Consider the following 14,846-nt stretch of genomic DNA (forward strand, 5'->3'; position numbering starts at 1 on the left):
GAGTAAGGTTTTCCAGCTGAAAAAAGAAAAAGCACTTTTTAAACCACTAAGTAACTTAGCCTAAAGAGCAAGGGATTGAAGGGATTGAAGATCCCTCATGATTTTTTCGATGCACAATAATTTTGCTCATTTTAAGTTTTGATATTGCTCCTAAATTTCATTTGAATCTAATGAATGTTATTGTTATTTATCTAATCAAATTTAGTGTTTCTGTGTAAAATTATTGGTGCGTGAGATAAAAATAAAACGTATTACCTTGAGGGCATCTCTCCCTCTTAAAAAAAAATGTCCACTCTATTCAGGCAAGAAAATAACACTTCTTTTTTTCAGTTTGCCTGTCTAACTTTCGTATATTTCGTAAACTCCACATCAGTGCAGCCAAAGGGAGAAGAAGGAATCCAAGAAGAGGAGCAGCTTCAAGTGTCTGAGACTAAACACAAAGGATATGGTGGTGGAGGAGGATATAGTCAGCCTATAATATATATGGTGCCTTAGCTATGGGACCTAGCTATGGTGACTACGGAGGACAGGGTGGATACGGCGGAGGAGGTTATGGTGGACGAGGATATGGTGGCGGACTCGAAGGAGGATATGGGGGAGGTAACATAATTTTAATGTATTTGACCATATTTTGGCTGTTGACAACTTTGGAATTTTTGACCTAACTGAGAAAAAAAGTTTTAAAATACATAATAGCTCAATTAAATACTTCCTACCATTTAATAGGATGAACAGTAAAAATCCTGGAGCTTAATAGACCTTTTTTAAAAGAATATTGGCCAAAAATTGAACTCTTCACAATTGGCCACTGACAATGTTTGATCAATTTTTAACAATCTTCCTTGTTTAATTAATCTAAAATATTTATATATTGTACCATCGAAATATTTTTCATAGGGAAGTAAATAGCTTTATTGAAACTTAACTTGGGTAGAAATAAAGTCATATTATATGGCAAACTTAAATATAACCAAAATTGCCATCACTGGATAAATGAAATACGAAACGAACAGATATTTAAATGAATGAGCACATATGATTTAAAGAGAAAGCTATTGATGAATAACTAAGTCCTATAATATACAAAAACTAAAATAAATAATCAACAAAAACTAACACGAACTAGAGTAGGAAGTCTTTTAAGGAGAAAGAGTGTCATTCCAGAATTTCAGGGATAAATTCCAGTGTAGCTTAAAGTGCAAAAATGTTTACATAAATTGGAGACTCAACATTGAAGCAACTCTCAGAACAACGCTCTTTACACTAAAGCTTAAATTTTGTCCCAATTCCTTAAGAATGACCCCTGAATCACAAAGGCCGTAGAATAAATAGTTGAAATTACTAAAAATACTTTAGCGTAAAGAGCGAGGTATTACGAGGTTGTTAACTCCTCATATTCCTAATAATTTTGTTCGTTTTAAGTTTTAATGCTGCTCCTCACTTTCAGTAGAAAAAAACTTTTATAATTATTTTTCCATTGTTTTTTTTTAAATAATGCCCGAAAATCCTGAAAAGACCCCTCCATTGAAAGTCTCTTCCCCAATAAGACGTTGCTGCATTGAAAGATCCTCCCACGTAGCCCCCCTTCAACTCTTTCCCAAACCAAAAAAATCCCCCTGAAAACGTCTGTACACTTCCCAGTAACCATTACTATATGTAAACACAGGTCAAAGTTTGTAACTTGAAGCCCCTCCCACGGTGACTGCGGGGGAGTAAGTAGTCCCCAAAGACATAGTTATTGGGTTATTCGACTATGGTCAATAAAATGGCTATCTCAGAATTTTGATCCGGTGACTTTGGGGAAAAAATGAGCGTGGGAGGGGGCCTAGGTGCCTTTCAATTTTTTTGGTCACTTAAAAAGGGTACTAGAACTTTCAACTTCCATTAGAATGAGCCTTTTTGTGACATTCTAGGACCAGTAAGTCGATTTGATCACCCCTGAGAAAAAAACAAATAAACATGCATCGGTGATTTGTCTTCTGACAAAAAATGCTTAATTCCACATTTTTGTAGATAGGGGCTTGAAACTTCAACAGTAAGGTTTTCTGATACGATGAATTTGATGGTTTGATTTTTGTTAAGATCGTATGACTTTTATGGGGTATTTATTCCTATCTTCTAAAATGATGCAAATCTTCTCAGGATCTTAACTTTTGACGGGTAAGATTAATCTTGATGAAACTTATCAAACAGTTCGTAGTAACGAACTGTAGTATGGAGCGACCCGGCTCAATAGTAACCAAAACTCTAAAAAATGGAATTTTGATACCAATAGCTACATCAAAAGAATCGCATTTTAATGCTGGTTTTAAATATATAAGTTTCATCGAGTTTAGTCTTACCCATCAAAAGTTACGAGCCTGAGAAAATTTGCGTTATTTTAGAAAATAGGGGGAAACGCCCCCTAAAAGTCATAGAATCTTAACGAAAATCACACCATCAGATTCAGCGTATCAGAGAACCCTGCTGTAGAAGTTTCGAGCTCCTATCTACAAAAATGTGGAATTTTGCATTTTTTGCCAGAAGGCAGATCACGGATGCGTGTTTATTTGTTTTTTTGTTTTGTTTTTTTTTTTCCAGGGGTGATCGTATCGACCCAGTTGTCCTAGAATGTTGCAAGAGGGCTCATTCTAACGGAAATGAAAAGTTCTAGTGCCCTTTTTAAGTGACCAAAAAAATTGGAGGGCACCTAGGCCCCTTCCCACGCTAATTATTTTCCCAAAGTCAACGGATCAAAATTCTGAGATAGCCATTTTATTCAGCGTAGTCGAAAAACCTTATAACTATGTCTTTGGGGACGACTTACTCCCCCACAGTCCCCGTGGGAGGGGCAACAAGTTACAAACTTTGACCTGTGCTTACATATAGTAATGGTTATTGGGAAGTATACAGGCGTTTTCAGGAGGATTTTTTTGGTTTGGGGGAGGGGTTGAGAAGAGGGGGATATGCTGGGGGAACTTTCCTTCGAGAATTTGTAATGGGAGAAGAAAATTTCCATGAAGGGAGAGCAGGATTTACTAGCATTATTTAAAAAAAAAAACAATTAAAAAATAAAAGTGGAAAAGCTTTTTCAGCTGGAAGTAAGGAACAGCAATAAAACTTAAAACAAACAGAAATTATTACCCATATGAGGGGCTCACCTCCTTCTAATACCTCGCTCTTTACGCTAAAGTATTTTCGGTAATTTCAACTACTTATTCTACGGCTTTTGTGATTCAGGGGGTCATTCTTAATGAATTGGGATAAAATTTAAGCTTTAGTGTAAAGAGCGAGGTACTGACGATGGGGCGAATCCCCTCATATATGTAATAAAAACATGAGAATACAAAAGTTCTTTACGTAAGCTAATTTATAAGTTACGTAAATCTTTTACCAATAAAAAGATTCGTAAAAAATTAAAAGTTCTAGTTGCCTTTTTAATTAACCAAAAAATCGGGGGGCAACTAGGCTTCGTCCCCAGCTCTTTTTTTCTCAAAATCATTCGATCAAAATTATGAGAAAGCCATTGAGCCAAAAAAAAAATATGCAAATTTTGTTTTGATTATTCCTCTGCGGAGAGCCAAAATCAAAACATGCATTGATTCAAAAACGTTCAGAAATTAAATAAAAAAAAAAAGTTTTTTCAACTGAAAGTAAGGAGTGACATCAAAACTTAAAACGCACAGAAATTACTTCGTATATGAAAGAGGCTGCTTCCTCATCAACGCCCCGCTCTTTACGCTAAAGTTTTTTATTGTTTTAGAAAGAAGAATTGAGAGAAAGAGTCAAACTTTAGCGTAAAGAGCGGGGCGTTGATGAGGAATTAGCCTCTTTCATATACGAAGTAATTTCTGTGCGTTTTAAGTTTTGATGTCACTCCTTACTTTCAGTTGAATAAACTTGTTTTTTTTATTTAATATATTTAAAATCAGCATTAAAATGCGATTCTTTTGATATAACTATTGGCATAGAATTCTTTTCTTAGAATTTGGTTACTATTGAGTAGGGTCGCTCCTTCCTACAGTTCGTTACCACGTACTGTTTGATTGCAACCTCGTAGGAATATTTTGTAAGTGGATATGAACCATACATCTCAAACATCAATAAGATACTTTAAATTACATAACATGTTTTATAGATTTATTGGTCCTACAATTTATTACATGATTTTATTTGTTATAATTATAGTTGTAAAATATGTGAGAATTGACCAGGGTGCAAGGATTTTATGAAATTTCTCAATCTTTTTAAGGTTATTCTTTTGAAATTAAAGAGGAAGAGATTAAAGAAGAGGTATCCCTTATGATTTTTGCGATAAACAATAATTTTTCCCATTTTAGGTTTACGGGTGAATTACAGGGTGGATATGGCGGAGGAGGTTATGATGGAGGAGGACATGGTGGTGGAATCGGAGGAAGATATGGGGGAGGTAACATAATTTATTGTGTTTGACTTTATTTTTGATGTTGAGAACTTTGGAATGTTTGAGCTAACTGAGAAAAGAAGTGATAAAATACAAATAACGCAATAGACTATCTCCCACCATTTAATACGATAAATAGTAAAAATTCTGGAGCTTAATAGACCTTTTGTACAAGAATATAGGCCCTTTTTAGTCACCCATAATTGAACAATTCACAATGGGCTACTGAAAATGTTTGACCAGTGTTGGTGATCTTCTTTGTTTAATTAATTTAAAATATTTATATATTTTTCCATGGCAATCTTTTTCATAGGGAACCAAATAGCTATATTAAACCTTAACTTGGGTAGAAATAAAGTCATATATGGCAAATTTATATTAACCAAAATTGACATCACAGGATAAATGAAACTCAGAACAAACAGATATTTAAATGAATGAGCACATATAATATAAAGATAAAGCTATTGATGAATAAATAAGTCATAAAATAAACATGAACTAAAATAAATAATCAACACAAACTATCACGAACTGGAGTGGGAAGTATTCTAATCAGAGGGTCATTCCTAAATTTTAGGACTAAATTCCACCGTGGCTTAAAGTGCAAAAATGTTTAGATAAATTTGAGACTCAACATTGAAGCCATACTAAGCACAATATTGACGTCTCCTCCCGCAACATGCCAGTATCGCTTTATTGAATGAAGGTCAGCCCTGGTTGTCAAAATGGCCTCTTTGTCACACCACGCCAAATAAATGCTCAAGTTAAAGCCACAGATAAAAGAGGTCAAAGAGACAAGAATAAACAAAGTTGAACGTTATTTATTGATATATGTTTTTTTTTTTTCTTATTCATTTTTCGCTCATGCGTATTCTTCAAAATATTCTCCCATGAGAATATTTCCAGGAGATTGCTCTTAAATCAAAAGGTTGGTTTAAGAACCGTTCTAAGCCTTGACAGAAAAAAGAAAAAAAATATGTAAAATTCTAATTGAATACAACCAAAGACAGCATGTTTCGCCTAATCTGAATCTAAATCTTTAGTCGAAACCCTAGGAAGAGCTTTCTGCGGTGGAAGATTTTGCAGGGGGATTATTCAAGGAGGGGTAGGTAAGCTATACTTCCTAGGACTATTTTAACAACGATCAGAAAAAAACAACAAAAGAAAATTTTCCTCTACTGAAAGTAAGGAGCAACATAAAATGTAAAACGAACATAAATTATTCTGTTTACAAGTAGGTAAATCCCATTTTATATATTCTGATTATACTAAAATTCTTCTTTTTGTCCCAATTCTTTTAGAATGACTCTTGAAAAACAAAGGCCGTTTAATTAGAATTAGAAACTTTTATAAAAGTGCTGAAAAGCTCTAAATTTAAAAATAAATAGTTTGTTTCCACTGAAAGAACAGAACAATATAAAAACTTCAAACAAACAGAAATTGTTTATTGTATCGAGAGAGGCAATTCTCTTTTCAATAGCCCTCTCTTCAAGCTAAAGTTTCTGAGTACTTTTAAAAAAGGTTCTGAATCTAACTACTTGGCCCTTATGTTTTAGGAATCGTTTTTAAGGGATTGAAAGAAAGATCAAACCTAAGTGTAAGGAGCAGGGTATAGGGAAGGTGACAGACACTATCATAGACGGGATGATTACTGTCCATATTAATTTTTAACGCTACTCCTTACTTTCAGTAGAAAAAGGGAGTTTTTCTATGTAATTCCTCAAAAGATGAAGTTGAGTGTTTGCTTTTAAAAAAAGGCATTGTTTATTCTGTGCTAAATAGCTGATTATACCAATAAGACAAAGACAAAAAATTATACTTGCAAGATAAGTAAATTAACCTTAAGTTCGAAGACATTGCTATGAAAAAAAAAAGAACGTGGTGATGAGTTTGAACAATAAGTAAAAGATTATATATTTTTTCAATATGATTTGATTGTTGTTAAGGCAAAATACCATACTTTGTGTTTCTAAATAAAAACAAACAGTTTTTTTTCTTAACTGAAAGTAAGGAGCCACATTAAAACTAAAAACGGACCGAAATAATTCCGTAGCCTATCTGAAAGGGGTTTTACCCTTTTCCACACCTCGTTCTTTATGTTCAATCTTTTAATTCTTTAATAAGTAGACCCCTATCTTGTCTAATTCCCTCCAGGCAGTTCAAACCTCGCTGAAAACCCCCTATCCATAAAACTGATTAAGGACGATTCAGGAGAAACAGTTTTCCTGAGCATTCTTGAATTTGAATAAGAATTTAATATCTAATTGGGCTCTCGATAACTCCTAAAATATCCCCTTCCATTGAAATTAAGTCCCGGCTATCAAAACGCACAGAAAATGGCCCTACGATAATTTTTCCGGAATATATTCAAATTTAAAACTTGGCAAATAGAATGTAAGAAAATTAAAAATAATTTCTCATAGTAATCAAGTCAACCCCCCTCCGTGTAACATTCCCCTGGAAAAATTCCACCCCCGAAAATTTATTTCTCAAAAGAAGATTCTTCTTACAGAAATCCAACCCAACCCAAACACAACCAATCCTCCCGAAAAATGTCTGTAAACTTCCCATAACAAACACTATACGTAAACGACGGCAAATTTCATAACCCACAAGGTTTTCCCACGGAATACAGGGAGGGGGGGGGGTCAGTTACACCTAAAAACATAGTTATTTGTTCTTTGAACTATACTGAACAAAATTGCTACTGTATTATTTTGATCATATAACTTTGGGGGGAAAATGAGCAAGGGAGGAATCCAGTTGCACTCCAGTCTTTTTGCAACTTAAAAAAAACCAGAAATTTTAATTTCCGTTCAAATACACCCTTTTCCAATTTTCTAGGGCTATTATTTAAATAAAATTATTACTTGGAAAAATAAAACTAGCAAACGCATATGCGTGATCTGTCTTCTGGCAAAAACAGCAAAATTCCACTTTTTTGTATATAGAAGCTTGAAACTTCTGCAGTAGGGTTCTCTGGTATGCTGACTATGATAGCGTGATTTTCATTAAGATTTTTTGAATTTTAGGGGGTGTTTATCCCAGTTTCAGAACTCAGGCAAATATTCTCAGGCTTGTAACTTCGATTGGTAGCATTAAACTTGATATATATATATATATATATATATATATATATATATATATATATATATATATATATATATATATATATGTATATATATATATATATATATATATATATATAAATATATATATATATATATATATATATATATATATATATATATATATATATATATATATATATATATATAGAGAGAGAGAGAGAGAGAGAGAGAGAGAGAGAGAGAGAGAGAGAGAGAGAGAGAGAAAGAGAGAATCAGCATAATAAATTGATTCTTTTGATGTATCAACTGTTATTAAAATTCTGTCTCTAAGAGTTTTGGTTACTATTGAGCCGAACTATATGGTTACTATTGAGCTGAGTCTCTCCTGACTTACTGTTCTTTACCACGAAAGCGTAATCAAGATCAGAAGGAATAGCCATCTTGAGTAACTTATTCAGAGTAACGAGGGTTTGAGCCATTGAGGTTGTGTTTCTGAATTTCATTAATAATTCAGCAAATAAAGCTAACACAAATTACATAACTTTAACTTTTGCTCTTAAAGTCACTAACTTTTAGGGGCAAAAAACACATATAATAACTTTTGATCAAAAGAACGCAAAACAGTAGCTAAGTTGGCAGCTATCTCTGAATTATGTTAGGCTGTTGAACACCTAAGAGGATTTCACGTACTCATGTCTTTTCTTTGAGGCGTAGGATTCGTCATTGAATAGGAGTTACCTCAAGGAAGCACTTGATAAAATATATATGTCAAATTGTGCTGACAAGATGCTGAGTGGACACGCGTATTCAAGAAGCATTGGAGGCCATATACCATTACGACTTGTCTTATAAATAATAATTTTGAACCAAAGAATATTTAAGATATTTGTTAGATAAGAGAATACAAGAAATCATCCCTCGAGATGTATCCTGCAAAAATGTAAAAGGCTATAAAGGTGAATCAACCTGTTTTCCTCTGAAATTTTAACCAGACTTACTGAATTAAATAATAGAGGTCTAATGGCACAGCTATAGGTGTAATATTTTGAAAAGGTTTCAGAAGCACTTGACTTTGTTCATGCTGAAAGAATCAGGTTTTGAAATGACAACTTGATGTAGACGAAAAATACTATGATATTTCTAAGCCACTGGTCATTTCTTTGTTGCAAACTCAGCTCATGTGTCTGTATGATATGGTAAAAATAGAAGAAACTATGGATGAAACAAACTTCCGAGAACTTCAAAAGTGGATTCATCTCCATGAGAAGAACAAATAAACTAAAAGTCAAGTAAACGTACAGATATGGTAACTGAATGGTTTATGACAAGAACTGGGGTCTATGACAAAGATTCCTCACTTAAAATATCATGAAATAAACTTTAAACACCCTGAAAAGTAATATTACTTTCAATTCTAGATGCATCAATAAAAATTAACGATTATAAAGTTCCAATGGACCAATTATATATTTTGAAAAGATTTACGATGAGCAAGCCATTGAACCGAGCGTGTCAATTTGAGCTTCAAAATAAACAAAATAAACTGAGCTTGTATCAAAGAGCAATATTTAATAATAATGGCATGAGAAAAACCGAAAAATTTCTATGTGTGGCAATATGAACTATTACAATGTTGGTTTTAGTTTCATGAAATCAAATTGTTATCCATCTCAGAATATTGAATCTGATCAATTTTGATTTATTTCAAGTATTTCATGTAAACAGGGAGGCTTTGAATAAGTGAAAAGAAGTAAGAGTATACGTAGTTGTGTTGGCTTCAAGCGGCTTGGTGCTGCTGTGAGTTATTATCAGTAGCTTAGAAATAGCTATTAAAAAATCTAACAATTGAAAGGAATTATGTTACAATAGGAGAAGAAATAGATTTACTTGTCATTTTGATTGAACATAAACTACATCATTAACGAGAAATTTTCTTTTAAAAGTCACCAAAGGGAATGTAAAAAAAAACAATAACTACCTCCTAAAGTTTTGAATAGTGTCCTCAGTCTAAAAAACAAGTTAGGTTTCCCCACGGAGCTATTGGCTGTGACAAAATTTCTCTGTTTTTCTTATAAAACGAAAATCGTTTCTTAAAATCGCTTGAGAAGCTTCCAAATTCTTTGATATTTGCCAAATGTGCCAAATTACACATAGCTGTGCCAATTGGGACAAAAACTAGATTCCTTATTTAATGCTTTCCCAAACATCATAGCTGCTTTTCTGATAATGTACCCCATCCCCTCCCTGATGATCTGAGATATCAGTGTATATAAAAATATATCAGGAGTCTATATCCTCTATATCAAGACTATATAAAAAAGTAAAAGAAACATTGAGATTCTTACATTGTAATATGCATTATCTTTCTATCAATCAGATTATTATCTTTTCTTCCATTATTGTCTACATTTATAAATGATTCCATGTAATACTTTCAGTCACAAATTCTGTTATTATTCCTCAGGCGAAACTGAAATCCATCAAGCCAAGGTCATCAAACAGTACTTGGTAACGAACGTAGTAAGGAGCGGCCCGGCTCAATAGTAACCAAAACTGTAAAAAATGGAATTTTGATGCCAATAGCTACATCAAAAGAATTGCATTAAAATGCTGATTTTAAATATCTAAGGTTCATCAACTTTAGTCTTACCCATCAAAAGCTACAAGCCTGAGAAAATATGCTTCATTTTAAAAAATAAGGGGGAACCCCCCTAAAAGTCATACAATCTTAACGAAAATCATACCGTCAGATTCAGCATATCAGAAAACCCCATCGTAGAAGATTCAAGCTCCCATCTATAAAAATGTGGAATTTTGTATTTTTTGCCAGAAGGCAGATCACGGATACGAGTTTATTTGTTTGGTTGTTGTATTTTTTTTCGCCAGGGGTGGTCGTATCGACCCAGTGGTCCTAGAATGTTGCAATAGGGCTCATTCTAACTGAAATGAAAAGTTCTAGTGCCCTTTTTAAGTGACCAAAAAAATTGGAGGGCACCTAGGCCCCTCCCACGCTAATTATTTTCCCAAAGTCAACAGATCAAAATTCTGAGATAGCCATTTTATTCAGCGTAGTCAAAAAACTTATACTATGTCTTTGGGGACGACGTACTCCCCAACAGTCCCTGTGGGAGGGGCTATAAGTTGCAAACTTTGACCAGTGCTTGCATATAGTAATGGTTATTGGGAGGTGTAGATACGTTTTCAGGGGGATTTTTTGGCTGCGCGGAGGGGTTGAGAAGAGGGGATTATGTTGGGGGAACTTTCCCTTGAGGAATTTTTCATGGGGGGAAGAAAATTTCCATGAAGAGAGTGTAGGATTTTCTAGTATTATTAAAAAAAAAACAATGAAAAAATAAATATGAATTTTTTTTTAAACTGGAAGTAAGGAGCAGCATTAAAACTTAAAACGAACAGAAATTATTACGCATATGAGGGGATCACCTCCACCTAATACCTTGCTCATTACGCTAAAGTATTCTCAGTAATTTCAACTAGGCACCTAGGCCCCCTCCCACGCTAATTATTTTCCCAAAGTCAATGGATCAAAATTCTGAGATAGCCATTTTATTCAACGTAGTCAAAAAACTTATAATTATGTCTTTGGGGACGACTTACTCCCTCACAGTCCCTGTAGGAGGGGCTACAAGTTACAAGCTTTGACCAGTGCTTACATATAGTAATGGTTGTTGGGAAGTGTATAGATATTTTCAGGGGGATTTTTTGGTTGGGGGAGAGGTTGAGAAGAGGGGGATATGTTGGGGAAACTTTGCATCCAGGAATTTGTCATGGGGGAAGAAAACTTGCATGAAGAGAGCGCAAGATTTTTTAGCATTATTTAAAAAAAACAATAAAAATGTAAATATGAAAAGAGTTTTTAAACTGGAAGTAAGGAGCAGCATTAAAACTTAAAACGAACAAAAATTATTGCACATATGAGGGGCTCACCTCCTCGTAATACTCCGCTCTTTACGAAAGTATTTTTTTAGTAATTTCAACCATTTATTTTACGGCTTTTGACTCTTTCTCTTAACTCTACTCTCAACTCTTTCTCTAGAAAAGAGAAAGTTTAACTCTTTCTCTTAACTCTACTTCTTAAAACAGTAAAAACCTTTAGCGTAAAGAGCGGAGCGTTGATGAAGAAGCAGCCCCTTTCATATACAAAGTAATTTCTGTTCGTTTTAAGTTTTAATGTCGCTCCTTACTTTAAGTTAAAAACACTTTTTTTTATTTAATTTTAATCAAAGAAGGACAACTCATTGTACTGGAAAACTCATTTTAACAAAGAAATATTATGTCATTCAAGACAACATTTGGAATGATATTTTCTAGTAAAATCAAGAATTAAATATGTATTTCTGACCTTTCTGTAGGAAGTTATTTACATAAATTAGATTAGAAATAAACATAAATAATGGGTTTCCCTTCATCAGCCATAAATTGCAAGAGTAGGTCAGTGTTATTGCATAGGTTTACACTTTGTGAATAAAATGAAGTGTCAAATTTAAGCAATATTTAATAGAAAAATTGCTTACAATTATATTTGTGTAAATAAATTCTATACTTTATGCGACTTGTATTTGATCGGGATTTCCAGTAAATCTTTAATAGCATTTTATATAGAAAAAAGCCGTACACTCACTGCCCTCAATCTACAAAATGATTGAATGTAGAAAAATAGGGGAAAATATCAATAATTCGATTCTCTAGAAAATCTGTATAAAATATAATTAGCTTAAAACCTACAAGAACCGAAATATATGCAAAAAAAAACACACAACTAGCAAAATGGCAATATTCTGACCATCGACCTTTGCAATCTGTAGCCACAGCCATCCTAAGATTGGTAGAGTGCTACACAAATATTAAGACACCATAATATGTTTTTAGCGAGTGTATAGCTGACTATTTCAAATTCCCTGATGAAACCACTAAAATGATTTAACAATGTCTCGCCAGTGTCTCCAATATTTAGAGCGATGTTCTCTCTAGCTGCTTCATCGACTAGAGAAGATTTATTTTATATTTTTAAATCTGTTTGAGAATTTGATCTAACTCATTATCGTTGTTTTGAATAAATTCTTGTGGCGAAATTGCTTTTTCCCTGACACTCAAAACCATACAAAACAACTAAAAGGATTCAAGTCAAACAGAATGTACGAACATATATCCATAATCTTTTCTCTTCTCTCATTATTGTTATCTATCTTTTCCTTTCCCCATTCTCTCTATCCCACGCCCTCTTCGTCTTTCCGTAGTTTTTTTTGTCTGAATCCTTCATCATTTTTTTCTTCCTATCCCCATATCTCTCAATCTCCTTCATCTGCATAAAAAAAACCTGTAGTATTTTTACTACCATCGAAAAGAACCTATTCAGCTTTAATTTGAGTATCATTATTTCTAGGTTACGGAGTTAAAAGGAGCTATGGAGGAAAACAAGGAGGCTACAGCATGGTCGCACCTGCCAGGCCATATATACCTATGGCTATACCTATGAAAGGAGGCTATGGGCAGAGCCTTGGAGGAAACTATGATCAAAGCATCGGAAGGGGTTATGGCCAAGAAATTGGAGCTGGCTACGGAGGAGGTTATGGACAAAGCTTTGGAGGTGGCTTAGGGCAAGCTGTTGGGACAGGTTACGGCCAAAGCATCGGAAGTAGTTATGGTCAAGCAATTGGAGGAGGCTACGGACAAAGCATTGGAGGTGGCTTAGGGCAAGCTATTAGGGGAGGTTACGGTTAAAGCATCGGAAGTAGGTATGGTCAAGCAATTGGAAGTGGCCAAGGGGGTTATGGTGGAAGCGCTCTGGGGGGGGGGGTACAGTCAAGGAGGATATGGGTAAAAGTAATGAATATTGCCACTACTGACCAAATGGGTTTTTTATGGCAGTTTTATAATGTTTATATTTTTTGTACAATTATTTTTTAGTTTTATATAATAAACTGAATTATAAATTTTAACTCTTGTGTATTTATCATATCCTTTTAGTTAATTATTGCAACCTCGTAGGGATATTTTGTAAGTGGATTTGAACCATACATCTCAAGCATCAATAAAATTATTTAAACCACGAAACATGTTTTCTAAATTAATTTGTCCTCCGATGTATTTATTACATAATTTTAGTTGTAAAATATGTCAGAATTGACCATGGTGCATGGATTTTATGAAATATTTAACCTTTCTAAGGTTATTCCTTTGAATTTTATAATTTTCGTAATTTGATCACATACGATTTCTATGGAGCATTATTTTTTTTTTATTTAAACGATAATAATTTTTGCCCTTTTTCTCAGAAAAAAAGTGGACTTCACACCAGTAAAAAGTTTATATCGGATTTAATTTTCTGAAAGAAAGTTGGGTGTGAACTAGGAGTTCCAGAAGTTAGATAAACAAAACAAAATGAAATAAAGCTATTAAAGTGAATTTTAAATAGAAAATAAAGCAAAGAAAAAGTAAAAAAAGAGAAATTTGGAAACTGAAAACCTACCGAGCTATTCAAAACACTGAATCAAAGTCCCGTGAGAACAGTTATTGTCACAGGAGTGTAAGTTAGAGGGGGAATGTTTCAAGAAAGAACTTTTGGATACATATTCTTTCTTATTTTTGTAAATAGCTTAGTAGATGACATGACCGACATTTTTTCAATCGAATATTTTTTTAAATGATCACAGAGACATAAGGAAGTCCAAAGCCTGAAGAAATTTTCCTTTAATATTCAAGTTTTTCTAGCACCTACGGTTTTGTGTGTTAGCGTAAAATCTTTACTATGATTGACAAATAAGAAGAAATTTTATTTTAAAAGAAAAGTGATGTGTAACTCTTTAGGTTAACAAAGATATATTTTATTAGTCTTGAAGCCTTAACTTCAACTTCAACTTTTTCTTTATTCAACTTAAGAAATAGAAAAATAATATTATACCCCTACAGAGAGCAGAGCTTGTAAGGCTGGGACAGTGGAAAAACTTAAAAAAAAAAAAAAAATCAACATCTCATCATAATATTGATTCCAAAATTTAACACGGCAAAAGACAAACAAAATAGAAAAAAAAAACTCATAAAAGAGAAGTAACCAGGATAAATAAATAAATATATATCAGGCAGGAGGGGTTTGGGAGGCCATCCCAGACACAGGGACACAAAAACAAAACACACGAATAAGAAGATCAAATAATTTAATTTTTCTTTTATCAACCAATCTTTAATATTTGCTTTTTAAATTTAGCTGAGATTTTTGGGATGGATCAAACAGAATTTTATTATTCAGCTTATAATTGTTAGCGATGAAAGGTATTTGGTACCTAATCGAAAACCCAAACCTTCGACAATCCGAACGAGGAAGTAAAATTAAGAGAGGTTTGTCATAGAAATAA

The 14,846-nt window shown here is 33.5% G+C and overlaps 1 protein-coding gene across 1 annotated transcript; it reads left to right on the plus strand.

The window, feature by feature from the left end:
• The first annotated feature begins 497 nt into the window (after window positions 1-497).
• Window positions 498-13,272, plus strand: LOC136041398 (uncharacterized). Its single transcript, XM_065726049.1, has 3 exons — window positions 498-600; window positions 4,232-4,408; window positions 12,878-13,272. Exons 1-3 carry the CDS (start codon window positions 498-500, stop codon window positions 13,213-13,215), a joined length of 618 nt encoding a protein of 205 aa, XP_065582121.1. The 3' UTR covers window positions 13,216-13,272.
• Window positions 13,273-14,846: the final 1,574 nt, after the last annotated feature.

Source organism: Artemia franciscana, unplaced genomic scaffold (assembly GCF_032884065.1).
Source record: "Artemia franciscana unplaced genomic scaffold, ASM3288406v1 PGA_scaffold_200, whole genome shotgun sequence".
Lineage (NCBI taxonomy): Eukaryota > Metazoa > Arthropoda > Branchiopoda > Anostraca > Artemiidae > Artemia > Artemia franciscana.

Bases quoted from the DNA above. Each gene is read 5' to 3' on its own strand.
- LOC136041398 (XM_065726049.1), top strand. From the start codon at position 498: ATGGGACCTAGCTATGGTGACTACGGAGGACAGGGTGGATACGGCGGA. The intron at 601-4,231 runs GTAACATAATTT...AATCTTTTTAAG, and splicing joins CGAAGGAGGATATGGGGGAG to GTTATTCTTTTGAAATTAAA. The intron at 4,409-12,877 runs GTAACATAATTT...CATTATTTCTAG, and splicing joins CGGAGGAAGATATGGGGGAG to GTTACGGAGTTAAAAGGAGC.